The following is a 26,958-nucleotide window of genomic DNA, read 5'->3' on the forward strand; positions in this document are numbered from 1 at the left end:
TCACAAGGCTTAGCATCCAAAAAGCTTGAGATGTTCTTTTTAATTAGGACTAATGAGCCCTGGAAATCAATCAAAATTAGGGTAGAGTACATTGATACTTTTTGGACCACATTTTGTAGCCTGTGACCCCAATACACCAAAGTCTGTTTCAAAGATGAACACTAAAAATTTTTGTTAGCACATTTGCTCAAATAACTAGTGTGTGTCTGGGTCTTTTATGCTTGGATGTTTTACTGCGCATGAAATTGAGAAAAGTGTATCCATCAAAGTAATAGGAATAGAAGATGAGATTACGTTACACATGATGTCAAGTGATGTGAGGCCAGCACAAATATTTATGTAATAAAACAGCAACATAACAGGTTAAATAGGTTTGCATAGGTCTGCATGTTTGCTATCTAACACGTATTACCTGAAACGTCATTATATCAATTTTATTTCAATATGAGTCCTTTTTTGTACAACAGCATAAGGTATTTATGAATGACATTATGTCAAATGTGGAAAGGATTGCAGAGCCGTTCTAGAGTTTTTGCAAGCTCTCTGCCTGAAGCTACTGTGTTCATTATCAGCCCTGTTGCTGTAGACTCTTCTGTATATCTTAGTAGAAAGTAAGTAAAGTTATAATAAAGTTCAAACAGATATCTCAAACTTTTAAAGGCTTTTGAATTTAGTCAAAGGTACCTTTCAACTTTAAGAATTGAAGCCCTAAATACAAATGTTAAAGTTTTCATCAAGAATAAAGGTACTACTAAAATATAACATGTAATATAATTTAGTGCTTATATTGGAAATGTTTATTTATCAAAAATTTACCAAAATCATAATACACTTGTCTTGAGATAGGCGTCTGTCGTTCTATTCGAAGCTTTAGGAAGGGTGAGCAATTTAACACTGAAGGTTACATCAAGTGTCAGTACTTGTTTTTAGCGGCAGCATGTGGTGAATTTGCTGACTAAGCTTACAATTTTTCAAATCATATATTAACTCATGAAAGTTCAGTTCTGAAAGTTTATCATTACCCTTATTGTTACACTTTTTATGGGGTACTTATTGAGAGTTGCAGTGAACTTATGGATTTTAGTAAACTTGTATTTTTCAACTTATACATTGATTAATCTATTTGTGCTTTGAGTAAAATATGTTATGAAAGTTATGCTGAATTAAGTTGAATATTTCTTTCTACCATTTTTTTAAGAATAGCAATAAATGTTTGAGAAAAATTGGTTTATAGATATAAATTATGGTCACCAAGTTTTTAAGCTTCTCAACGAGAAGTTAGAAATATCAACAAACTAGCCCACCAACTCAAACTAGCCCACCAACTCAAACTAGCCCACCAACTCAAACTAGCTCACCTACTCAAACTAGCCCACCAACTCAAACTAGCCCACCAACTCAAACTAACCCACCAACTCAAACTAGCTCACCAACTCAAACTAGCCCACCAACTCAAACTAGCACACCAACTCAAACTAGCCCACCAACTCAAACTAGCTCACCAACTCAAACTAGCCCACCAACTCAAACTAGCACACCAACTCAAACTAGCCCACCAACTCAAACTAGCTCACCAACTCAAACTAGCCCACCAACTCAAACTAGCCCACCAACTCAAACTAGCTCACCAACTCAAACTAGGTCACCAACTCAAACTAGGTCACCAACTCAAACTAGCTCACCAACTCAAACTAGCTCACCTACTCAAACTAGCCCACCAACTCAAACTAGCCCACCAACTCAAACTAGCTCACCAACTCAAACTAGGTCACCAACTCAAACTAGCCCACCAACTCAAACTAGCTCATCAACTCAAACTAGCCCACCAACTCAAACTAGCTCACCTACTCAAACTAGCTCACCAACTCAAACTAGCACACCAACTCAAACTAGCCCACCAACTCAAACTAGCTCACCTACTCAAACTAGCTCACCAACTCAAACTAGCACACCAACTCAAACTAGCCCACCAACTCAAACTAGCTCACCAACTCAAACTAGCCCACCAACTCAAACTAGCCCACCAACTCAAACTAGCTCACCAACTCAAACTAGCTCACCAACTCAAACTAGCCCACCAACTCAAACTAGCTCACCTACTCAAACTAGCTCACCAACTCAAACTAGCTCATCAACTCAAACTAGCCCACCAACTCAAACTAGCCCACCAACTCAAACTAGGTCACCAACTCAAACTAGCCCACCAACTCAAACTAGGTCACCAACTCAAACTAGCCCACCAACTCAAACTAGCCCACCAACTCAAACTAGCCCACCAACTCAAACTAGCTCACCTACTCAAACTAGCTCACCAACTCAAACTAGCTCATCAACTCAAACTAGCCCACCAACTCAAACTAGCCCACCAACTCAAACTAGCCCACCAACTCAAACTAGCTCATCAACTCAAACTAGCCCACCAACTCAAACTAGCCCACCAACTCAAACTAGCTCACCAACTCAAACTAGGTCACCAACTCAAACTAGCCCACCAACTCAAACTAGCTCACCAACTCAAACTAGCCCACCAACTCAAACTAGCTCATCAACTCAAACTAGGTCACCAACTCAAACTAGCCCACCAACTCAAACTAGCTCACCTACTCAAACTAGCTCACCAACTCAAACTAGCCCACCAACTCAAACTAGCCCACCAACTCAAACTAGGTCACCAACTCAAACTAGGTCACCAACTCAAACTAGCCCACCAACTCAAACTAGCTCACCTACTCAAACTAGCCCACCAACTCAAACTAGCTCACCAACTCAAACTAGCTCACCAACTCAAACTAGGTCACCAACTCAAACTAGGTCACCAACTCAAACTAGCCCACCAACTCAAACTAGCTCACCTACTCAAACTAGCCCACCAACTCAAACTAGCCCACCAACTCAAACTAGCCCACCAACTCAAACTAGCCCACCAACTCAAACTAGCTCACCAACTCAAACTAGCTCACCTACTCAAACTAGCCCACCAACTCAAACTAGCTCACCAACTCAAACTAGCTCACCAACTCAAACTAGGTCACCAACTCAAACTAGGTCACCAACTCAAACTAGCCCACCAACTCAAACTAGCTCACCTACTCAAACTAGCCCACCAACTCAAACTAGCCCACCAACTCAAACTAGCCCACCAACTCAAACTAGCTCACCAACTCAAACTAGCTCACCTACTCAAACTAGCTCACCAACTCAAACTAGGTCACCAACTCAAACTAGCCCACCAACTCAAACTAGCCCACCAACTCAAACTAGCTCACCAACTCAAACTAGCTCACCAACTCAAACTAGCTCACCAACTCAAACTAGGTCACCAACTCAAACTAGCTCACCAACTTAAACTAGGTCACCAACTCAAACTAGGTCACCAACTCAAACTAGCCCACCAACTCAAACTAGCTCACCTACTCAAACTAGCCCACCAACTCAAACTAGCCCACCAACTCAAACTAGCCCACCAACTCAAACTAGGTCACCAACTCAAACTAGCCCACCAACTCAAACTAGCCCACCAACTCAAACTAGCTCACCAACTCAAACTAGCTCACCAACTCAAACTAGCCCATCAACTCAAACTAGCTCACCAACTCAAACTAGCTCACCTACTCAAACTAGCTCACCAACTCAAACTAGCTCACCTACTCAAACTAGCTCACCAACTCAAACTAGCCCACCAACTCAAACTAGCTCACCAACTCAAACTAGCCCACCAACTCAAACTAGCTCACCAACTCAAACTAGCTCACCAACTCAAACTAGCCCACCAACTCAAACTAGCTCACCTACTCAAACTAGCTCACCAACTCAAACTAGCTCATCAACTCAAACTAGCCCACCAACTCAAACTAGCCCACCAACTCAAACTAGCCCACCAACTCAAACTAGCCCACCAACTCAAACTAGCTCACCAACTCAAACTAGGTCACCAACTCAAACTAGCCCACCAACTCAAACTAGGTCACCAACTCAAACTAGCCCACCAACTCAAACTAGCCCACCAACTCAAACTAGCTCACCTACTCAAACTAGCTCACCAACTCAAACTAGCTCATCAACTCAAACTAGCCCACCAACTCAAACTAGCCCACCAACTCAAACTAGCCCACCAACTCAAACTAGCTCATCAACTCAAACTAGCCCACCAACTCAAACTAGCCCACCAACTCAAACTAGCTCACCAACTCAAACTAGGTCACCAACTCAAACTAGCCCACCAACTCAAACTAGCTCACCAACTCAAACTAGCCCACCAACTCAAACTAGCTCATCAACTCAAACTAGGTCACCAACTCAAACTAGCCCACCAACTCAAACTAGCTCACCTACTCAAACTAGCTCACCAACTCAAACTAGCTCATCAACTCAAACTAGCCCACCAACTCAAACTAGCTCACCAACTCAAACTAGGTCACCAACTCAAACTAGCCCACCAACTCAAACTAGCTCACCAACTCAAACTAGGTCACCAACTCAAACTAGCCCACCAACTCAAACTAGGTCACCAACTCAAACTAGCCCACCAACTCAAACTAGCTCACCAACTCAAACTAGGTCACCAACTCAAACTAGCCCACCAACTCAAACTAGCTCACCTACTCAAACTAGCTCACCAACTCAAACTAGCTCATCAACTCAAACTAGCCCACCAACTCAAACTAGCTCACCAACTCAAACTAGGTCACCAACTCAAACTAGCCCACCAACTCAAACTAGCTCACCAACTCAAACTAGGTCACCAACTCAAACTAGCCCACCAACTCAAACTAGGTCACCAACTCAAACTAGCCCACCAACTCAAACTAGCTCACCAACTCAAACTAGGTCACCAACTCAAACTAGCCCACCAACTCAAACTAGCTCACCTACTCAAACTAGCTCACCAACTCAAACTAGCTCATCAACTCAAACTAGCCCACCAACTCAAACTAGCCCACCAACTCAAACTAGCCCACCAACTCAAACTAGCTCACCAACTCAAACTAGCTCACCAACTCAAACTAGCCCACCAACTCAAACTAGCCCACCAACTCAAACTAGCTCACCAACTCAAACTAGGTCACCAACTCAAACTAGCCCACCAACTCAAACTAGGTCACCAACTCAAACTAGCCCACCAACTCAAACTAGCTCACCAACTCAAACTAGGTCACCAACTCAAACTAGCCCACCAACTCAAACTAGCTCACCTACTCAAACTAGCTCACCAACTCAAACTAGCTCATCAACTCAAACTAGCCCACCAACTCAAACTAGCCCACCAACTCAAACTAGCCCACCAACTCAAACTAGCTCACCAACTCAAACTAGCTCACCAACTCAAACTAGGTCACCAACTCAAACTAGCCCACCAACTCAAACTAGCTCACCTACTCAAACTAGCTCACCAACTCAAACTAGCTCATCAACTCAAACTAGCCCACCAACTCAAACTAGCCCACCAACTCAAACTAGCCCACCAACTCAAACTAGCTCACCAACTCAAACTAGCTCACCAACTCAAACTAGCTCACCTACTCAAACTAGCTCACCTACTCAAACTAGGTCACCAACTCAAACTAGCTCACCAACTCAAACTAGCTCACCTACTCAAACTAGCTCACCTACTCAAACTAGGTCACCAACTCAAACTAGCTCACCAACTCAAACTAGCCCACCAACTCAAACTAGCTCACCAACTCAAACTAGGTCACCAACTCAAACTAGCCCACCAACTCAAACTAGCTCACCAACTCAAACTAGGTCACCAACTCAAACTAGCCCACCAACTCAAACTAGGTCACCAACTCAAACTAGCCCACCAACTCAAACTAGCTCACCAACTCAAACTAGGTCACCAACTCAAACTAGCCCACCAACTCAAACTAGCTCACCTACTCAAACTAGCTCACCAACTCAAACTAGCTCATCAACTCAAACTAGCCCACCAACTCAAACTAGCCCACCAACTCAAACTAGCCCACCAACTCAAACTAGCTCACCAACTCAAACTAGCTCACCAACTCAAACTAGCTCACCTACTCAAACTAGCTCATCAACTCAAACTAGCCCACCAACTCAAACTAGCTCACCAACTCAAACTAGCTCACCTACTCAAACTAGCTCACCTACTCAAACTAGGTCACCAACTCAAACTAGCTCACCAACTCAAACTAGCCCACCAACTCAAACTAGCTCACCAACTCAAACTAGGTCACCAACTCAAACTAGCCCACCAACTCAAACTAGGTCACCAACTCAAACTAGCCCACCAACTCAAACTAGCTCACCAACTCAAACTAGCTCACCAACTCAAACTAGCCCACCAACTCAAACTAGCCCACCAACTCAAACTAGCCCACCAACTCAAACTAGCTCACCAACTCAAACTAGGTCACCAACTCAAACTAGCCCACCAACTAAAACTAGCTCACCTACTCAAACTAGCTCACCAACTCAAACTAGGTCACCAACTCAAACTAGCCCACCAACTCAAACTAGCTCACCAACTCAAACTAGGTCACCAACTCAAACTAGCCCACCAACTCAAACTAGCTCACCTACTCAAACTAGCTCACCAACTCAAACTAGCTCATCAACTCAAACTAGCCCACCAACTCAAACTAGCTCACCAACTCAAACTAGGTCACCAACTCAAACTAGCCCACCAACTCAAACTAGCTCACCAACTCAAACTAGGTCACCAACTCAAACTAGCCCACCAACTCAAACTAGGTCACCAACTCAAACTAGCCCACCAACTCAAACTAGCTCACCAACTCAAACTAGGTCACCAACTCAAACTAGCCCACCAACTCAAACTAGCTCACCTACTCAAACTAGCCCACCAACTCAAACTAGCCCACCAACTCAAACTAGCTCACCAACTCAAACTAGGTCACCAACTCAAACTAGGTCACCAACTCAAACTAGCCCACCAACTCAAACTAGCTCACCTACTCAAACTAGCCCACCAACTCAAACTAGCCCACCAACTCAAACTAGCTCACCAACTCAAACTAGGTCACCAACTCAAACTAGCCCACCAACTCAAACTAGCTCATCAACTCAAACTAGCCCACCAACTCAAACTAGGTCACCAACTCAAACTAGCCCACCAACTCAAACTAGCCCACCAACTCAAACTAGCTCACCAACTCAAACTAGCCCACCAACTCAAACTAGCTCATCAACTCAAACTAGCTCACCAACTCAAACTAGCCCACCAACTCAAACTAGATCACCAACTCAAACTAGCTCATCAACTCAAACTAGCCCACCAACTCAAACTAGCCCACCAACTCAAACTAGGTCACCAACTCAAACTAGCCCACCAACTCAAACTAGATCACCAACTCAAACTAGCTCATCAACTCAAACTAGCCCACCAACTCAAACTAGCCCACCAACTCAAACTAGGTCACCAACTCAAACTAGGTCACCAACTCAAACTAGCTCACCAACTCAAACTAGTCCACCAACTCAAACTAGCCCACCAACTCAAACTAGCCCACCAACTCCAAGTAGTTTGTGCCAAATCATCTGTCTAATACGCTCATTCATTTATCATATTTATTTTTCATCTTTACAGTTACTCATTTGCTGTTGCATAATATACTATGATAATGCATATATCATGATAATGCATAATATACCATGATAATGCATAATATATGATGATAATCCATAATATATAATGCATAATATATCATGATAATGCATAATATATAATGATAATTCATAATATACCATGATAATGCATAATATATCATGATAATGCGTAATATACCATGGTACTCCATAATATATCATGATAATATACCATGATAATGCATAATATACCATGATAATGCATAATATATCATGATAATGCATAATATATCATGATAATGCATAATATATCATGATAATACATAATATATCATGATAATGCATAATATATCATGATAATGCATAATATATCATGATAATACATAATACAGTAAAACTCAGATAACTCGCCCTCGGATAGCTCGATAACATGGTTAACTTGAACGGATTTGTTTGGTCCTTTCCCACGCAATGATAAATTGCTTTGGATAACTTGACTTCATTAACTCGAACAGTTTTTTGCCCAACGGCTACCGAGACGATTGTTATCGCTCTAGAATATCACTTTATTCCAAGCCATAGAAATAAACACCAACTTTTAGTAGTTCTTAGGCGTCATTATTACCACTATTGGCAAAATATTTTCATTAACGACTTTTCTAAAGGTTTGCAAAAAATCAAATTTTACCAAGCATCCGCTTGGGGATAGCCCTCCGTAAGCAAGGAGAAGCGAGGTAACCGTCAGATAAACTTAAAGAAAAATGGGCAAAATTGGTTTTTGTTAAAACACTCAAAAAGAAAATATGTCTTTTTTTCTGAGTGTTTCAACCGCGATCAGGTTTTGCCTATTTTAATCTGAAAATGTCCTGGCAGTCACATCACCTAAAACAAATAAACAAGTCTCAAGTAATAGGAAAATATACTTTCTGATAAAAATTGTTAAAACATTACATGAGAGGCCCCTTAACTTGCAACAAGCAAACAGTGGTTTTGATTTATATATAGTTTGTATATGTAGGCTACTGATAAATACATGCACTTGTGACGGTGTTCTCATAACTTGAACGCTCTGATAACTCGAACACTTTCTCTCGGTCCCGTCAAGGTCGAGTTAGCCGAGTTTCACTATATATCATGATAATCCATAATATATCATGATAATGCTTAATATACTATGGTAATGCATAATATATCATGGTAATCCATAATATATCATGATAATCCATAATATATCATGGTAATGCATAATATATCATGATAATGCTTAATATACCATGGTAATGCATAACATATCATGATAATCCATAATGTATCATCATAATCCATAAGATATCATGGTAATGCATAATATATCTTGATAATCCATACTATATCATGATAATCCATAATATATCATGGTAGTGCATAATATATCATGATAATGCTTAATATACCATGGTAATGCATAATATATCATGATAATCCATAATATATCATGATAATCCATAATATATCATGGTAATGCATAATATATCATGATAATGCTTAATATACCATGGTAATGCATAACATATCATGATAATCCATAATATATAATGATAATGCATAATATATCATGATAATGCATAATATATCATGATAATCGATAATATATCATGATAATCCATAATATATCATGGTAATGCATAATATATCATGATAATGCTTAATATACCATGATAATGCATAATATATCATGATAATGCATAATATATCATGATAATCCATAATATATCATGATAATCCATAATATATCATGATAATGCTTAATATACCATGGTAATGCATAATATATCATGATAATGCATAACATATCATGATAATGTATAATATATGATCAAATAAATTTCTTACTACAAAAACACTAAAAGAAGAGTTGCGTATGGCTACTGTTGGCTCAATCTTCTCTTTCTGTGGCCAGGATGCTTTTTGTCCATCGCTTAACCGCAGGCCATTTTTTAAAACCCCGAAATGATTGCACAAAACTAATTAGTTTTTTACTGCTGAGTACATCTTTAATAAGTTATGGACAGTCCTAAAAGATGGGTGATGCTTAGATAACACTATGATTATGTGACACTCGCTATCAATTCTGAATAATTACTAGGTATCATTCAATAAATATTCTCTTTTTCACAAATTTGCTGGAGGGAGATTACCAGAACCTTTCGAAAATGCTGCAACTGTTTTACCCACACAGCTTTCACTCCTGTAGTAATCAGGGGTGGAATTAACTATTGTATTTTTCCGGAATGATTTGTCGGCATCTTTTACAGACCTGTCTTTGACTATGGAGTCTTTCTTGAACAAGCTTAAAAGTACAGTTTCAGAGGTGTTGCCTGGGAACCCTTTAGGAAGTCATTATGACATACAAGACAGGCTACTAGGTTCAGCTGGTCCAAACATGGCTTGGAAGATTTATCGAGCTACTAAGAAAACTACTAAAGAGGTGATAGATTATTGTTTTATATAATCACCTTATTATAGGGAATAAGAGAAGAGGGAATGATAGACAGCCTAGATGGGAATGATAGTAAATTTTATCTAGAAACTGCTCCAGATGACCCGCGAATTAACTGTGATGCTCTATTTGTGTTGCTAGCAGTTTTTGCATTGCTAAATGTCTGTCACTTGAGTTTGCCTGGCTTTTCAGTTTATTGTCACTGGCTCATGTATATTTCATCTGCAAATGCTTGTTAGTATTTTCTTTGCAGAATGCTTGCGTCTTTGTCTTCGACAAGAGGGACATTGAGAAACTTACAAAAGATGATAAGAAACAAATAATTTCGAGTTTGAGGAGAGGAATTCAGCAGCTGACTAAACTCCGGCACCCTAAGATACTCTCTGTTGTACATCCCATAGAGGAAAACAGGTAGACTTAGCACTCTGTTGTAGATCCCATAGAGGAAAACAGGTAGACTTAGCACTCTGTTGTACATCCCATAGAGGAAAACAGGTAGACTTAGCACTCTGTTGTACATCCCATAGAGGAAAACAGGTAGACTTAGCACTCTGTTGTACATCCCATAGAGGAAAACAGGTAGACTTAGCACTCTGTTGTACATCCCATAGAGGGAAACAGGTAGACTTATCACTCTGTTGTACATCCCATAGAGGAAAACAGGTAGACTTAGCACTCTGTTGTACATCCCATAGAGGGAAACAGGTAGACTTATCACTCTGTTGTACATCCCATAGAGGAAAACAGGTAGACTTAGCACTCTGTTGTACATCCCATAGAGGAAAACAGGTAGACTTAGCACTCTGTTGTACATCCCATAGAGGAAAACAGGTAGACTTAGCACTCTGTTGTACATCCCATAGAGGAAAACAGGTAGACTTAGCACTCTGTTGTACATCCCATAGAGGAAAACAGGTAGACTTAGCACTCTGTTGTACATCCAATAGAGGAAAACAGGTAGACTTATCACTCTGTTGTACATCCCATAGAGGAAAACAGGTAGACTAAGCAAACACACTTCTGCATTACAATACTACAATACACGCACGTCCCTGTACAGACTCGTTACAAACTCACTAGAATGCAGCTTACCTTAAAACCTGAAATTGAATGCCATGGCGCTCTATTTTTCAACCCTTTTATAGTGGCGGTCTATTGGAGGTGGCATTGTATTTCTCAAATGGCTCGTCAGAATTTTGGGAAGATAAATTTAACCCTTTTCTGGTAGAGCGATATTAAACCTTTTGAATGCTATAAATCTGCTAACTTACCTCCAACTTGTCAACAATCCCTTAGTAAATATGCATTGAGAACTGCGAAATATTTATACCAGTTGATATCTATAGCTTGCAATTAACCTGCCTTGATATTTTAGCCTGTGTCCGGCTTTGCAATTTGCAGCCAAAACTAGCTTTTTATGTGCAACAGAAGAGGAGTTACGAGTGTTGATCAAATGTCAGATCAGATTATCGCAATGATGCTATTAAATAATATGCTATAAATCTGCAAATTTATAAATTATATAATGGTAATCTATCAAATGCTACAAATATATATTCATGAACAAGTGACATAATCGAACCATACTTATATTACACGCAGAAACCAAAATTTACGTTTTTGAAACAAAAATATTTGCATCGTTTGCTCAGCCAGTTGCGTTTCGATTGTTGCTTTTGTTTGGAACTTTGCTTTCTGGCTGTTCAATACATTCCAGTGTCTTTTCACCTCATCTTTTCTTCCGCACTTCTGAAATAGTCGATATTACTGTCCAAACAATCTTTTTAGCAGAGCTTTTACGCGTTGTGATTTAGAATGCTATATTTTGCTCAAATAAAAATACATCGTGTGTAATCTTGCACATTCGGGCTTAGCCGGAGTTTTAGCCTCAAAATAGTCATTCAGATTCCATTGTAATTTCTAAATCATTTTTCACATACGTCGAAGTATCAAGACCACGTTAAACTAGCAGCTACTATTAGCCTGAGACAGTTATTATTTATTTCTATAATATTGCTTGCAAAGATTTAACGAAAAAAAAACGAAAAGCTTCTGAGTTGGACTGCGAGAGAATTGATTGTTATTGATGTAAACGATTCATTATTAATCCGATTTTGTGGACACTTTTCTACTGACCACTTGATATTATGGGTTTATAAAGGTCAAAGTGGCGATCAAATGGAAGTCGCGGTCAAATAGAGGGTGGCGCTTTATTTTTCAACCTTTTTCTCATAGTGCTGGTCAAATAGAGGTGGCGGTCAAATATAGGTAGCGTTTAGTTAGAGGTTTTACGGTATATGAATTTTCATGCGTTGCTAACACATGATGTTGGCATATTATAAATCTCAAGTGGATTTTATAAATGTACCTGCGCTTGAGGTGTCTAACTTCTGTTACACATGTCATATTAACACACAGCTGCCCTATCATACCTGGTCTTATAGATACAGTTGCCAGGTTGACCTGCACCTAAAGTTTATATGTGCCTTCATCTAGGTCCATATTCAGACGAAAATAGACAGAACCCGGGCTAATAATGAAATCCATCGTCATAGTTAGCAATTCTACCTGTCCCACCTTGTCATCTTGTGCTATTTGCTTGTAGAGACTGTTTGGCGTTTGCTACTGAGCCTGTCCTGATGTCGCTTGCTAACCTTCTTGAGTTGCATGAGACAGAACAGTCTGAAAAACTCGATGAATTGGAAATAAAGTATGGATTGACACAGGTGAGCTTGTGGAGTTGTCTGTCCATTGTGGCTGGTTTAGCTGACTTGGAAGTTGAAATATTTTAATAAAATGTTAATATGTTGTAACATAAAGAGTCTAGTTCGTTCTTATCTGCTTTTGTTTGAAGGTAGCGATAGGGATTATCAGCCTGCTAGTAGGTTCTCATGCTACATGTTTTTCAGGTGCTAGAGGCTCTCTCCTTCTTACACGGTGATGTCAAACTAACTCATGGAAATATTCATCCCTCCTCCATTCTTCTTAATGACCTCAGATGCTGGAAACTTGCTGGTTTTGATTTCTTCACTTGTGACTCTCCTCAAGGTCACAACCAGGTCAGCTCTACCAGACTACACTTTTAGTGTTAATGAATTTTAATATTTTCATAAAGTGACCACTTTTTATTTTTCAATTTAAATCTTTTTTACCACAAGCCGTGCAGTTTGGCTCCGCATAGCGTTTACATATGGCCAAGAGCCGCATGATGCAGCTTCAGTAGGCTTCGTACAAAATGTTTCTTATTAGTGAGTAGTTAATTATATAGCCTGTCATGTCTGTACTTAAAGGAAGGGAAACAATTATCTGTACGCCTTGAGCCAATAGAAAATATGTTTACAACCAATCCTCATCGTAGTTTCGCTTTGCGGAAACTATTTTTTATTGCAATGTTTTCTTAGCAATGACCAGCAATGTCAGACACATTACAGCTACGGAGGGTTTACTAATTGTAGATCAATGGACTTTAGGTGATTTATTTTTAAAAGTAGGTCTAACTGAGAGCGATTATTTATTTTTAGCAGTAATAATAATATTTTAAGTTGTAATAATATATAACTCGTCCGGGCCGGACATGCTCACATTAGTAGCAAGATAGGTCGAAAAAGTGTCCGAGCTCATTCTGCAACACATATTAGGTACATACAGTGTATGCATAGTACCTGGTACCGGTACATAGTATCGTAGCTAGTCCTATGTACTGAGTAGCATGTACTGTCTACTATGTACTGAGTAGTATATACTCACTGTATGAGGTACATACAGTGCATACATAGTACCTGGTACCAGTACATAGTACCGTAGCTAGTCCTATGTACTGAGTAGAATGTACTGTCTACTATGTGCTGAGTAGTATATACTCACTGTATGAGGTACATACAGTGCATACATAATACCATGGTACCGGTACATAGTACCATAGCTAGTCCTATGTACTGTCTAGTATGTACTGAGTAGTGTCCTCTTGCTCTGCCTACTGGGAATTTGTATCACTAATTGTAGATTAATTTACATAGACTGTGACATAGTCTTACTCTCGTATAGAACATTAACAAATTTATTTGTTTGTTATCTCCAATTTCATCAAAAATGAAAACCCTGCATTTCTGGTTTTATAACATTTAAATGTAATAATTACACCAATAGCATTAGTCAGAAACTTTGCTTACCTTAAAATGCTATAATGCTAGCGACAGTCACAAAACACCGGAATTATTTAATAATACGCAAGTAAATAATTATTGGTCAATTAAACACACTCAATATGATCAGTATTACAAGTTCAACTATCAGGTTATGGTCGTAGATAAGGCTTGATTACAGCATCATATAAGGGAATAGTCTAAACCTTGTACCACTAGTAATTTACTTCTTGTACCGCTAGTAAATTACTTTTTGTACTACTAGTAAATTACTTGTTATACCACTAGTAAATCACTCCTTGTAATACTAGTAAATTACTTTTTGTACCGCTAGTAAATTTACCACTAGTAAATCACTCCTTGTACCGCTAGTAAATTACTCCTTGTACCGCTAGTAAATTACTCCTTGTACCGCTAGTAAATTACTCCTTGTACTACTAGTAAATCACTCCTTGTACCGCTAGTAAATTACTCCTTGTACTACTAGTAAATCACTCCTTGTACCGCTAGTAAATTACTCCTTGTACCGCTAGTAAATTACTCCTTGTACCGCTAGTAAATCACTCCTTGTAATACTAGTAAATTACTTTTTGTACCGCTAGTAAATTACTCCTTGTACCACTAGTAAATCACTCCTTGTACCGCTAGTGAATTACTCCTTGTACCACTAGTAAATCACTCCTTGTACCACTAGTAAATTACTCCTTGTACCACTAGTAAATTACTCCTTGTACCACTAGTAATTTACTTCTTGTACCGCTAGTAAATTACTTCTTGTACCGCTAGTAAATTACTCCTTGTACCACTAGTAAATTACTTCTTGTACCGCTAGTAAATTACTTCTTGTACCGCTAGTAAATTACTCCTTGTACCACTAGTAATTTACTTCTTGTACCGCTAGTAAATTACTTCTTGTACCGCTAGTAAATTACTTCTTGTACCGCTAGTAAATTACTCCTTGTACCGCTAGTAAATTACTCCTTGTACCACTAGTAAATTACTCCTTGTACCGCTAATAAGTCACTCCTTGTACCACTAGTCAGTTACCCGAGCCGAGATTAACTTTTTTCTCTGAACAATTTACATAACTTCATATAATTTTCTGCAGTTCTTTTTTCTCTATATCACCTACAATATTCCTATTGTTTTATCAAACTCAATTCAAAATGCAAGTAGTTCCATCACAACCTAAAGGAATAATATCAGCAAACACTTGAATAAGCAAATGCATTCTTGTGTTTCCCACTGGTTTTTTGCGGTGGTCTCGGGAGCCTAGTTGAACTGCTGGTGTTTGTTATTAGTATAGATACCTTCTGTTACCTTGATTTAGTTGACTTTATTTGGGTTATTATTTCAGCCAATGTCTCAAACCAAAGAATGGTGCTCCGGTCTATCTCTCTATCTCCAGCCAGCATTGGACTATCTGGCACCAGAATATGGCAGTGGTCAAACCAACAACAGTAAAAGTGACATGTATAGCTTAGGAGTTACTGTTCATGCGCTATACAATCAGGGTAAACCTGTCTATCAGTGTCATGACTCTCTCACCACCTTCAAAACTCGATCTGCTGAGGTATGGGCCACGTTATTTTATGCGTCAACTCATATTATTTATTCCATGAATATATCCTAGCAGTCTCTTGCGTCATGAGAGATCATCACATGTAATAACTGTGTGCACAATTATTCCATTATTCAGCAAGTTGATTGAGTGGTGCAGACGGTAATATACTTAGCTTGGGAGCTGGATATCTGGGTTCAATTCTTGTGCGGTGCATTCATCTTTCTTAATGCTGTTAGTGTGGATTTTATCATATTAAAGATCGAACAGTTTTGATGCACATTTGAACTTGTTTCTGTTCAAAATATAGTCATCGGAGCGTTGGAATATAGCGCTGCCTGCTGCAGAAGCATATTTCTCATGGTGACTAAATATGGTTATTATAGTGATTAAATCGTCCTTCAACCTTCACGACTGCTTTAGATGCGAACATTTCGTCAGTCGCTGCTTAGGAATATTCCTCAAAGTTTCCACGAGTCCTTCAAGTCTCTTCTCAGCTATGATTCTTTGTCAAGGCTAGATGCAAAGTCGCTGCTTAAGGTAAGTTACACCAGTGCTGGCCTCAGTATGTGTATTTTGTAAAAGAATAGAATGCAGTGTTAAAATGCTAGTGCTGTTATTATCTTTCCAGACAGATCACCTGCAAGGAGTGTCAGTCATGACACTCGTTTATCTAGACTCTCTCGTACAAAGGGATAACCTTCAGAAATCACAATATTTCAAGAGTCTGCCAGCTGGTCTCAAGCAGATGTCAGTGGTGAGTGGTAAGAAGGACATGTTTAAGTCTATGATCGGTTGTAGAGAAAGGATGAGTAGCGTATAGAGCATTCTTCACACGATTATGAGCTGATAAGAAGTAGTCCAGCCAATCGCTGAACATAAACAGATGAGCTGCGGTCTGCAATCACTTGACTTTTAATTTCCATTTTGGAAAATTGTTAAATAAGATATGTGCAGCATTTAATTGAATATGTGTCTAAAATCTTTACTAAAGAGAACATATTTTCACTATTTTATTCATTAATTTCATTTTTTATTTTATTATTTTTATTATGATGGCTTCTGTTTCTCACTTTGGTAGGCTAGGAAGCCAGCCAATGAAAGACCTTGTTGAATCTATACATCATCTTATAGTCAATATGGTGGAGGGGAACAAACAAAACAGTATTTATTCCTCATAGTTTTCTATTGGATGGCTTTGTTCTGCTCCTCGTCTGACTCGCGCGTGGCTGGCCACTTGAGCCCAGATTGATTTGTGGTTGAACTTTTTATACTTTATACAGCCCCTAGCACCTTCTATAAATAACTGATAAGGTATGCTGTGTGCGCTGTGAACATACGCATGCCTATACATTGGTAGCCTGTCTCGACAAACTGTTGTTTTTGTGGAGTTGTTCCCCCGTCGAGCGGGCGAGCAACACAACAGCTTGTCACAAGACGTACTGCACCTGATACATCAGCTGCACTGAAAGAGAGTTGTTCTCTTCCATCTATGCGGCTTGGCTGCGATGTTATGGCGGTCGCTCCATTGGTAATCATAACGGATTTCGCGCAAAAATTTATGTAGAAAAAAAAAGATTACAACATTTAATCAAAAACCATTCTTTGTTGTGAACGTTAGTAAAACTTGAGAATAAAATAAATTGAAAATAAAATCCATAAGAACAAATAAAACTGACTAATACAAAAATAGAAATAAAACTGACTGAGCGCACAAATAACGACATGTTTAGTCGCTGTTGTTGCCCAAGTTCTCAAGTTCTACTAAAGTTTACCGCAGAGACTGGTCGCTGGTTAAACGTTGTAATCTTATTTTTTGCTACATAAATTTTTGGGCGAAATTCGTTATGATTACCAATGGAGCGGCCACCATAACATCGCAACCAAGCCGCATAGACGGAAGAGAACAACTCCCTATAAGTGCAGCTGATGCATCAGGTGCAGTACGTCTTGTGACAAGCTGTTGTGTTGCTCGCCCGCTCGACGGGGGAACAACTCCGCAAAAACAACAGTTTGTCAAGGCAGGCTAATACATTGGGTGTGGCAACTATTTATTCTGGCTATTACAGAGTCTATGCCTACACAGAGTGTTACCAGTTCTCTTCTCTGAGTGTGCCAATCGGGAGATGATTCCATTTGCACTACAAAACATCATCATTATAGCAGAAAAGTGTAGCAAACAACAGTATCAGGAGCTGCTCTTTCCTAGGCTCATCCCGATACTGAGTATATCAGAGCCTATGCAGGTGAGGTGGGCTCATCTCTACACTCAGTATATCAGAGCCTATGCAGGTGAGATGGGCTCATCTCTACACTCAGTATATCAGAGCCGATGTTTTTTATGCTTGTACAGTTGTTATTACTCGATTGACTTAAATAGTATCCTAATGCAATGAAATTATCTCTTAGATACCTCTGATACTGTTACAGCACATCAATTACATAAGTACTGTTTCAGCTTAGCTTGTTCAGGTTCTTCAATATCTTGGCTTTCAAATGAGCCATTGTTTGACATGGTGAGACAGACATTGGTTAGTGTTTATAGGATTTCCCCAGAGCTCTACCGCAGAAATCTTTAATGGTATAGGCTCGGAAAATGTGACGTCACAATTTTCATATTTGGTGTTGTGTGCTCTTACCGCTTATTTTTATCGCTGACTGCTTATATTTATCATCTACGATAATGACGCTAGTGGCAGGCGAAGGTGGGACAACTCCAGAGAACCAATTAAGATGACAAAGGTATCAGTGTCATTAACTCTCCAAGTACAGACTATTTTTATGATAAATAACTCAGATTCTAAGCACCATACTATATTTTCCCGATGATATTATGCACTAGCCCTCCCTTTTTATTGTGATGTTTAGGGATATGACTGAGGCTAATTAATTTCAAGCATTGTGTGATCTCGCAAGAGTGCAATCTACATATAGTCCTAGGGCCACGCCACTGCAGGTCACAATTTAATTGATGTGATTTCATTACCTTTACCACCATAGGTGGTTAACAACCAGGTACAGTCAAACATGGATAACTCGTCCACGGATAGCTCGAACACATGGTTAATTCGAACATTTCCTTTGGTCCGTTCCCACGTAATGATAAATTGCTATAGATAACTCGAGCTCAACACTGTTAATTCGAACTGTTTTTTTGCCCAACGGCTACCGAAACGGTTGTTATCGCTTTAGAAAATCACTTTATTCAAAGCCATAGAGGTAAACTTCATCTTTTCGTAATTCATAAGCGTCGTTATTATCACCATCGGCAAAATATTTTTGTCAACGACTTTTCTAAAGGTTTGGTGAAATTTGATTTATACTGCTATACGATGAGTAGCACGGGCTAGCCGGGTCACGCGCGCAAGGATTTTCGCCACGCACATACAAAACAAAAATCGCATGTTGTTTTTGTTTTGTATGTGCGTGGCGAAAATCCTTGAGTGCGTGACCCGGTTAGCCCGTGATGAATAGTTTTCCGACGTTGATTCCGTGTTGAATCAACGTCGGAATGTTGAATGTTTAAAACGTCTTAAAAATTGTTGTAATTAAACTTTAACGTTGTCTGAGCTACAAAAAACTATTCATCGTTTGACCTAAACACAGAATACGTGTGTACATTCAATAAGTATCTATTAAAAAAACGTGAGTGATATAGAATGTATGTAAAACCTCGTAAAACTTCTAATTGAACTGCCTCGGAGTGTTGCTCTTAACGAATCCCAGGTAAAGTAAGATAATCTTTGCATAAACTTCAAGAAAAAACGGCAAAATTGATCATGGGTAAAACCCCAAAAGAAAAAAATGTCTTTTCTTTTGAGCATTTCAACAACAATCAAGTTTTGCCAATGTCAATCTGAAAAACGTCCTGGCAATAACATCACCTCAAACAACAAACCAATCTCAAGTGATAGAAAAATCTCTATACTTTTTCATGAAAACGTTTTAAACTTTACATTAGAAGCATTTAATTTGAAACAAGCCATTTGTGCTTTTGATTTATATTATAGTTTGTATATGTACATGTATCTACTAATAAATAAGTAAATATATGGACTTGTGACAGTGCTCTGATAACTTGAACGCTCTGATAATTCGAACACTTTTGCTCGGTCCCTTGAAGTTCGAGTTATCCATGTTTGACTGTATGTTGTTAGTAGTCATTTCTGTTTTTGTTTAATTTTGTGGTAGAAGTCAATTGAGTTAAATCAATCGTTGGGGTTGACTCACTGTACTCCAGGACTGTTCAAAATAGAGAAGCCTACTGTAAATAACTTAATCTGCCTATTAGCTAGTACTATACACAAAGTGATTAATTTAATTGTCCAATACACCTGTTTTCTATTTTCCATATACTGTAATTTTTTCAAATATAATATAAATATTTTAATTTTTATATTTTTTTCTTTTTGATATTTTATTACTAATTAGCTATTAATCAAGTTATTAATCATTTCTGTATGGGACAAACAATGCCATTATATATAACGATGAGATAATAATTACTATAAATGTTTAAAATGAACAAAAGGATAAAAAAAGTAAACTCTAACAATCACCCGAAATCTATTAACCCAGAACGTGTGTTTGTATTGGTCAGGCATTAGCACGATCCCCGGGCATTGTTGATTATCTAGAATGCTAGTTTATTATTAGCGCTCTCTGAGTTTAAGAGCACCGATCGTTAGAGAAAAGCGCAGCCTCAATGGCAGCGAAAGGGATCGACGACCTAAGGCTAAATGATAGTTATGACATTACATTTGCTCATTTCCTCATTCCTCATTGCTATGGAATCTACTACCGGTTACACAGCGTAAAATTGTAAATGCTAATTCTTTCAAAAATGAACTGAAGCGTTACCTCAGACAACCAGACTAGACTAAACTTACTAGACAGACTACTGCTGACTCTACTTTCAGGTTCCGCGCCTTAATTAGCCTTGCTATTGCGCACAGGGACCTCATCATCACCTTCCCTGCAGTGACATTTTTTTCTATTTCTCTTGACCTTTTATACTGTAAGAAACACTCTTCATATTATTTTTTGTAGTTATATTATAGATGAAAATAAACAAAACAAACATTGTGGGAACCAAGTGTTTTTTTATTGCAGGACATACTTTTGCTACCCTGTTTTTCATAGTTCTATTATTCTTTGTGTATTGAATGTAGGCTCATTCGAAAGCCAAGACTCTGATGTACTGAAATATATGATAAAAGTACTCATGTAATTGATGTGCTTTAAAGGTTGACTTGCAACAAATTTCACATTACAGTTATTTGGTATCAAAAGATTCACCATGTCTTACTCTGTTGTGTTGTAGGTGCAAAATATGTGGGAATGTGATTACAAGCTCTTAAAAGCTCAAAAACGAAAAGCCGCCGTAGATTGGAATCTCTATTTCTCTGACGTAGCCACGAAATTTGGTTACCGTCTTGTCACATATATTCTCACGTGAACTGAAAGGCCAATACAAAGCTCGATATAAAACTTACCGTAGTACTAGTTTATGACAAACACTCCGGGTTTTACCGAAGACCCCGTATCATATATAGATGCTCGCTACTTTACAGTTTTATTTCGGCCTGATCTAATCGGCGAGTCGTAGTCTGATCATGTGACCCAATACTTCGCAAATAATTTTTGCAGCACTTTTCGATTATCACAAGTGACCAACAGGCTCATCATGATTATCAGACAATGATATGTACTCCTTCAAGGTAAGGCTAAAAAATTAAACGAATTTTTACGGTAAGTTAAAAGATATTACTGCTAAAAGTGGCAGCATTATGATGACGATAAAACAGACGCGTAAAAACAATAGACATAGTTTTATTGAATACGTGAAATATATTTGTGAAAATGTTTTGACGAATAAGGTTGCTTGAAAGTGTAAACAAAAACCATCTTTCACAACTACATCACATTTGAGCCGTTTTGGAAAGGGAATCCAAACTATCATGGAAAGGGAATCCAAACGGTCTCGTGTGGCTGCAATTTTCTGTTCGCTTTTTAGCTTTTAAGAGCTTTTAATCACATTCCCATATATTTTGCACCTACAACACAACAGAGTCAGACATGGTGAATCTTTTCATATCAAATAACTGTAATGTGAATTTTGTTGCAAGTCAACCTTTAAGGAACACACTCCTACTCCTTATACCTTAGATACCTCTGATACTGTTAAGGAACATCATCCTACTCCTTATATCTTAGATACCTCTGATATTGTTAAGGTACATACTTCCACTCATTATATCTTAGATAACTTTGATACTGTTAAGGTACACACTTTCACTCATTATATCTTAGATACCTTTGATACTGTTAAGGTACATACTTTCACTCATTATATCCTAGATACCTCTGATACTGCTAAGGAACATGCCTCTACTACTTAGCAAGACCAGTGACAGAGACACTAGGAAGCACATTCTGCCTATGCTATTCACATCCATAGAGCTCCAAAATCCTCAGCTGCAGGTATGTTTGTATGAAACTGTTTACATTTCTGTTTGCACCTTTGTTTATCTATGAAATGCAGAAACTGGCATGACTTGGTGCATTACTTTTCTAATTATGCATTCAACATTAAAGCAAAGTTGGGTATATTGCCGTATGCGTGAATCCTTACCTGTTTTTGCCGTCACATCCTCCATAAGAACTGTCCTATAAAACACTGATCCGTCTCAAACCTTGCTAGTAAGCTGTTATTGTCTCTCTTCATTTGAGAATCTTACAAGATAGTTAGGAGGTGGTATAAGGTAGATGTAGGTCTAGCGTTGTTCAAGGTCAACATGCTTTGAACTGCCCATTTATCTTTACACGTTGTAGCGTGTGGTCTAAGATATCATTCAAGCAATGATACACTAAACAATATAAGTTCTAATGCAGCATATTTGAGTCGTTTTAAAAAAGTATCAAATTTTTATAATATTCCTCAAACTCTTACATATATAAACACCATACATGTCATGTGAAGCTGCTAATATTTTGAGATGTTTAGAATGCTGACAGCTACCATGCCCTAGTTTGGCTTAAGAGCTGCATTCAATTCTGTAGTTTTAACCGGAACAGAAACACAGCAAATATAATAATGAGAATTATATTAAAGTTGATGTTATCGATTCAGCTCCTGTCTATATCTTATAGGAACTCTGCCTTGACATCCTGCCTGAATTCTCACAGCTAATAGACAGAGAGTTGATGAAGTCATCTCTTATACCAAGGATAAAGAAACTGTGCCTCTCTACCCAGTACCTCAATGTAAATCTTCTTCTATTCTATCAATTATTAAATATTCATTCCTACTCTATCTGCTGTGTTTTATGGTGAAGGCACATGTGATGCATCGCCAACGCTTTTAAAGTTTTTTAAACTCATGGTCATAGGAAGTTATGCCTGCATTGCGTGTCAATTTAAAGTTATTTTCAGATTCGGAAGGTACCAGCTTTGGCCAAAATGGACTTGGTAACTCTGAGGAACTACCAGTGCCTTTACAACTAATAACAACACACAAGCACTAGATTATACAATGTTTATCATTTGCCTCATACCAAGTTTGTTTGTAAGCTAAAGTTTGAAACAGAATTAGTTCATCAGTACACTTCCAAGTCTTTTAAAAGCGAATAACGTCCAAGCTGTTGGTACCATCTATAATCATTTTTATCTTGCCTCTGTTGTACTGCGCATGATACTCGAGTATATCCCACGTTCAAAATATTTTTTGTTGCATTTTTGGTGAGATTTTTAAATAGGTATACATAAAAAAGGTGTTACAACCCAGCAGAGCAATAAATGGTTAGCATCGTAATTATTCAATAGGAATAGCTCCGGTCACGAATCTCATGCTTTTTTTGTCTGTCTTTGGCTAGTATGGTGCTGCATGAAGATTGTTTTGTGTAGCTGAGGCTCAAATGTCTGATCAGTATTGGCAAGATGCTCACACACTTGGACAAGTGGTTTGTACTCGATGAAGTTCTGCCCTTTGTCCAGCAAGTACCATCTAAGGAGCCGTCTATTCTCATGGCAATTCTAGGTGAGCGCTTATATTCCTCTGCCAAGGGAGCCACGTCTTAGTGCTCTAGTTGTAGTTACGGCTATAGTAAGAAGTTTAGCTAGTTCTAGAGTTGAGTTTAGCAATTTGCTATCATATCTCACATCTTATAGCAAGATCAGTAGTATAATGTAGCTGACTCTCTCTCTCTCTCTTCTCTCATAGGTACCTTCATTTTTTTCTGTACTAGTTTACAGTACTTTCAGCCAAAATATGAATACAAGTACCGGTATATCTGTCCTTAACCGATTGCTTCTGTCAGTCTTTGCTGTGGTTGGCACCGTGAAGATACCTCGAAGACAGTGGCAACCTCACTCAAACACATAATACCTCGCATTATGTACAGAGTGAAGCTGGTTTGGAAGGTTGTTTCAGCGTGACTGTTGCCTATAACTCTAGCTAAATGTGTGCATATTCTTCTTGTGTAGGTATCTACAAGATCACCTTTTCAAACAAAGATTTAGGCATTCCAAAGGATCATCTCGCCCTTAAATCTTTGCCATTTCTCATCCCACTTTCCGTCGACCACACACTCTCTAAGCAACAGGTGAGTGACCTCGCTAGATATTTATTCTAATCACTAATGGTTCTAGTCTAGCCAATGGCTTGTCTCTATGTTATCCACCATTGCTGGCTTCGCCGCGAGATCTGCGCTGCTACTTACAGTCCTACATCAGCTTACTCTATCTTGTGGCAACATGACAACTCTTTTTTTGGTCCAGAGACCGGTATTGGGTTCATTGCAAAGGTCAAGGTAAAGTCATGGTCAGGTATGTTACAGTAGACAATTCTTGTAATTTTACAGTTTACCTCATACATGGATGTTATAAAGGAGATGTTGTCTACGGTGCAAAGAGATCATCTGTTAAAGCTAAAAGATTTGGAGCTGCAACAGAAAGATGACAGGTTCATTGGCATCTCTACTAGTTATATTACTATTGTCTGTACTCTAGTTATTAGTAATAACAATGTTTACTCATCTTGTCGCTTCATGATTAACCAGGTCGCTTCTATATACTCATTTTCTTCTTTCTATTGCAGTTCTCTCCAGTTCAGCGCCGGGAAGTCATCTGAAGATAGCGCTGTATGTATTGCTTTCTATAGAACTCGTTAGATTCTTCTTATTTGTTTTTGCATTTCATGTCTAGCGCAATGGGGAGCCATGATAGTTCCTTGTTTTCATTGAGGAGAGAATTTACCTGCATGACTATCAAGGTGCCATGCAGGTAAATGTTTTACAGTGCTTTTAAAGTCGCTTGTGATAAAAATACTAAGTGCAAGCGGTAAATCATGTAAGCGGTGTAAATGAATCGTTGGTGTAAGTGAATCGTCGGTGTAAATGAATCGTCGGTGTAAGTGAATCGTCGGTGTAAGTGAATCGTCGGTGTAAGTGAATCGTCGGTGTAAGTGAATCGTCGGTGTAAGTGAATCGTCGGTGTAAGTGAATCGTCGGTGTAAGTGAATCGTCGGTGTAAGTGAATCGTCGGTGTAAGTGAATCGTCGGTGTAAGTGAATCGTCGGTGTAAGTGAATCGTCGGTGTAAGTGAATCGTCGGTGTAAGTGAATCGTCGGTGTAAGTGAATCGTCGGTGTAAGTGAATCGTCGGTGTAAGTGAATCGTCGGTGTAAGTGAATCGTCGGTGTAAGTGAATCGTCGGTGTAAGTGAATCGTCGGTGTAAGTGAATCGTCGGTGTAAGTGAATCATCGGTGTAAGTGAATCGTCGGTGTAAGTGAATCGTCGGTGTAAGTGAATCGTCGGTGTAAGTGAATCGTCGGTGTAAGTGAATCGTCGGTGTAAATGAATCGTCGGTGTAAGTGAATCGTCGGTGTAAGTGAATCGTTGGTGTAAGGGATTTGCGTGGCAACTTCCATGGTAACGTATTAAAATTTTACTGCGACTGTCTCATGACATCATAACTCTCTGCAAAGAAGCTTTAAAATGTACCATCTGTCTACCAAATGTTGAAAGAATCTTACGGATTACTGAATGTCTGCATAGCCATAAAATCAGTTAATGGACTTGTCCTCCCCTACATGTAGAAGTTTTTCTTTTCAATTCCAACTTGTAACATGTTTTAATGTCGAAATAGCATTTTTTTACACATTGCGTCTTCTATACTCGAGTTCATCTTTCAATGCTAGGTCAGGCAAAGCCCGCACACAGCTATATAGATATACTTCACACTGCACTGTGATGCCCTTTTTACCAGTTTTAGCATTAAAAGCGATGTTCAAAACAAAGCTACATATATAGGTAGATGTAGAAACAATGACATCGATGCAAAAAAATCTTGCTGACTTGTTGCTGAAAGCATGGCTTCGTCGACCCGGGTGTAATTAGGTCATTCTTTTCACTCACAGATGCAGAGCTTCTTGAGTGAAGCAGGCGTAATGACGGCGGCTAGTACAAAAATGGCATCCAGTATTCTCCCTAAATCAAGCAGCAATGGCCCAATTCAACCCCTTACTCCACCTCAACAGCCTCAGGTGAACATGATCTGCTTGGGTTCAGTTTAGATTGACTCTAAGATATGGTAGAAGTGTTTCTTTTAACCCTGTATGTTTTATTGCAGGTGAAGAATTTGACTAGCACACTCACTCCATCTCTACAACCTGTGAAGCCCTCAAATCTACTAAACAGTGTGCCCCTCCGGCCTACTAGCTCGCAGTTTCCGCTGTCAGCCTCACCGCTGTCAGCCAACTCAAACCTTAACTGTAAGACAGCCTCCTCAGGTTCCATATTAAGGCCTGCATCCAGCTCCTCCACTGCTTCATTTAACAGTTCAACAGTAGGAGGTTCTGGGGCAGGTATTTCTTTCGCTGGTCAACCGGCATTAAACTCTGTGAAACCCCTTCATGCCTCAACTCAAATAAGACATCCAATCTCCATCTCAAATGTTGGCTTTAGTAGAGGGGCTGAAGGAACGCACGCTCGTACAAATGTGAACACTGGTTGGTCCTTCAATTCCACCAATTACCAACCTCAGGCAGCACTCGCTTCCAATTGTCAGACACTAGTGAATACATCCCATGCACACACTCCTAGCACACAAACATTGCTGCCACCCAAAACTATGACCTTGACAGAGAGTGATATTAATGACCTACTTGGGTGAGGAGTTATTTAAAAAGATTGCGGTGCCTGTCT

At 39.0% G+C, this 26,958-nt stretch overlaps 1 protein-coding gene across 2 annotated transcripts; it reads left to right on the plus strand.

Annotated features, from left to right (window-relative positions):
- Positions 1-9,880: 9,880 nt before the first annotated feature.
- On the plus strand, positions 9,881-26,941 carry LOC137395018 (SCY1-like protein 2). Of its 2 annotated transcripts, XM_068081802.1 has the most exons (16): positions 9,881-10,039; positions 10,305-10,462; positions 12,657-12,777; positions 12,961-13,110; positions 15,551-15,766; positions 16,178-16,294; positions 16,386-16,511; positions 17,824-18,000; positions 22,115-22,237; positions 22,907-23,020; positions 23,660-23,792; positions 24,239-24,357; positions 24,616-24,716; positions 24,852-24,894; positions 26,172-26,297; positions 26,384-26,941. In XM_068081802.1, exons 1-16 carry the CDS (start codon positions 9,881-9,883, stop codon positions 26,924-26,926), a joined length of 2,526 nt encoding a protein of 841 aa, XP_067937903.1. In that variant the 3' UTR covers positions 26,927-26,941. The 2 variants fall into 2 exon arrangements, with proteins under 2 accessions (XP_067937903.1, XP_067937904.1); XM_068081803.1 differs by lacking the exon at positions 22,907-23,020.
- Positions 26,942-26,958: the final 17 nt, after the last annotated feature.

Source organism: Watersipora subatra, chromosome 4 (assembly GCF_963576615.1).
Source record: "Watersipora subatra chromosome 4, tzWatSuba1.1, whole genome shotgun sequence".
NCBI lineage: Eukaryota > Metazoa > Bryozoa > Gymnolaemata > Cheilostomatida > Watersiporidae > Watersipora > Watersipora subatra.

Bases quoted from the DNA above. Each gene is read 5' to 3' on its own strand.
- LOC137395018 (XM_068081802.1), top strand. From the start codon at position 9,881: ATGGAGTCTTTCTTGAACAAGCTTAAAAGTACAGTTTCAGAGGTGTTG. The intron at 10,040-10,304 runs GTGATAGATTAT...TTTTCTTTGCAG, and splicing joins CTAAGAAAACTACTAAAGAG to AATGCTTGCGTCTTTGTCTT. The intron at 16,295-16,385 runs GTAAGTTACACC...TTATCTTTCCAG, and splicing joins ATGCAAAGTCGCTGCTTAAG to ACAGATCACCTGCAAGGAGT.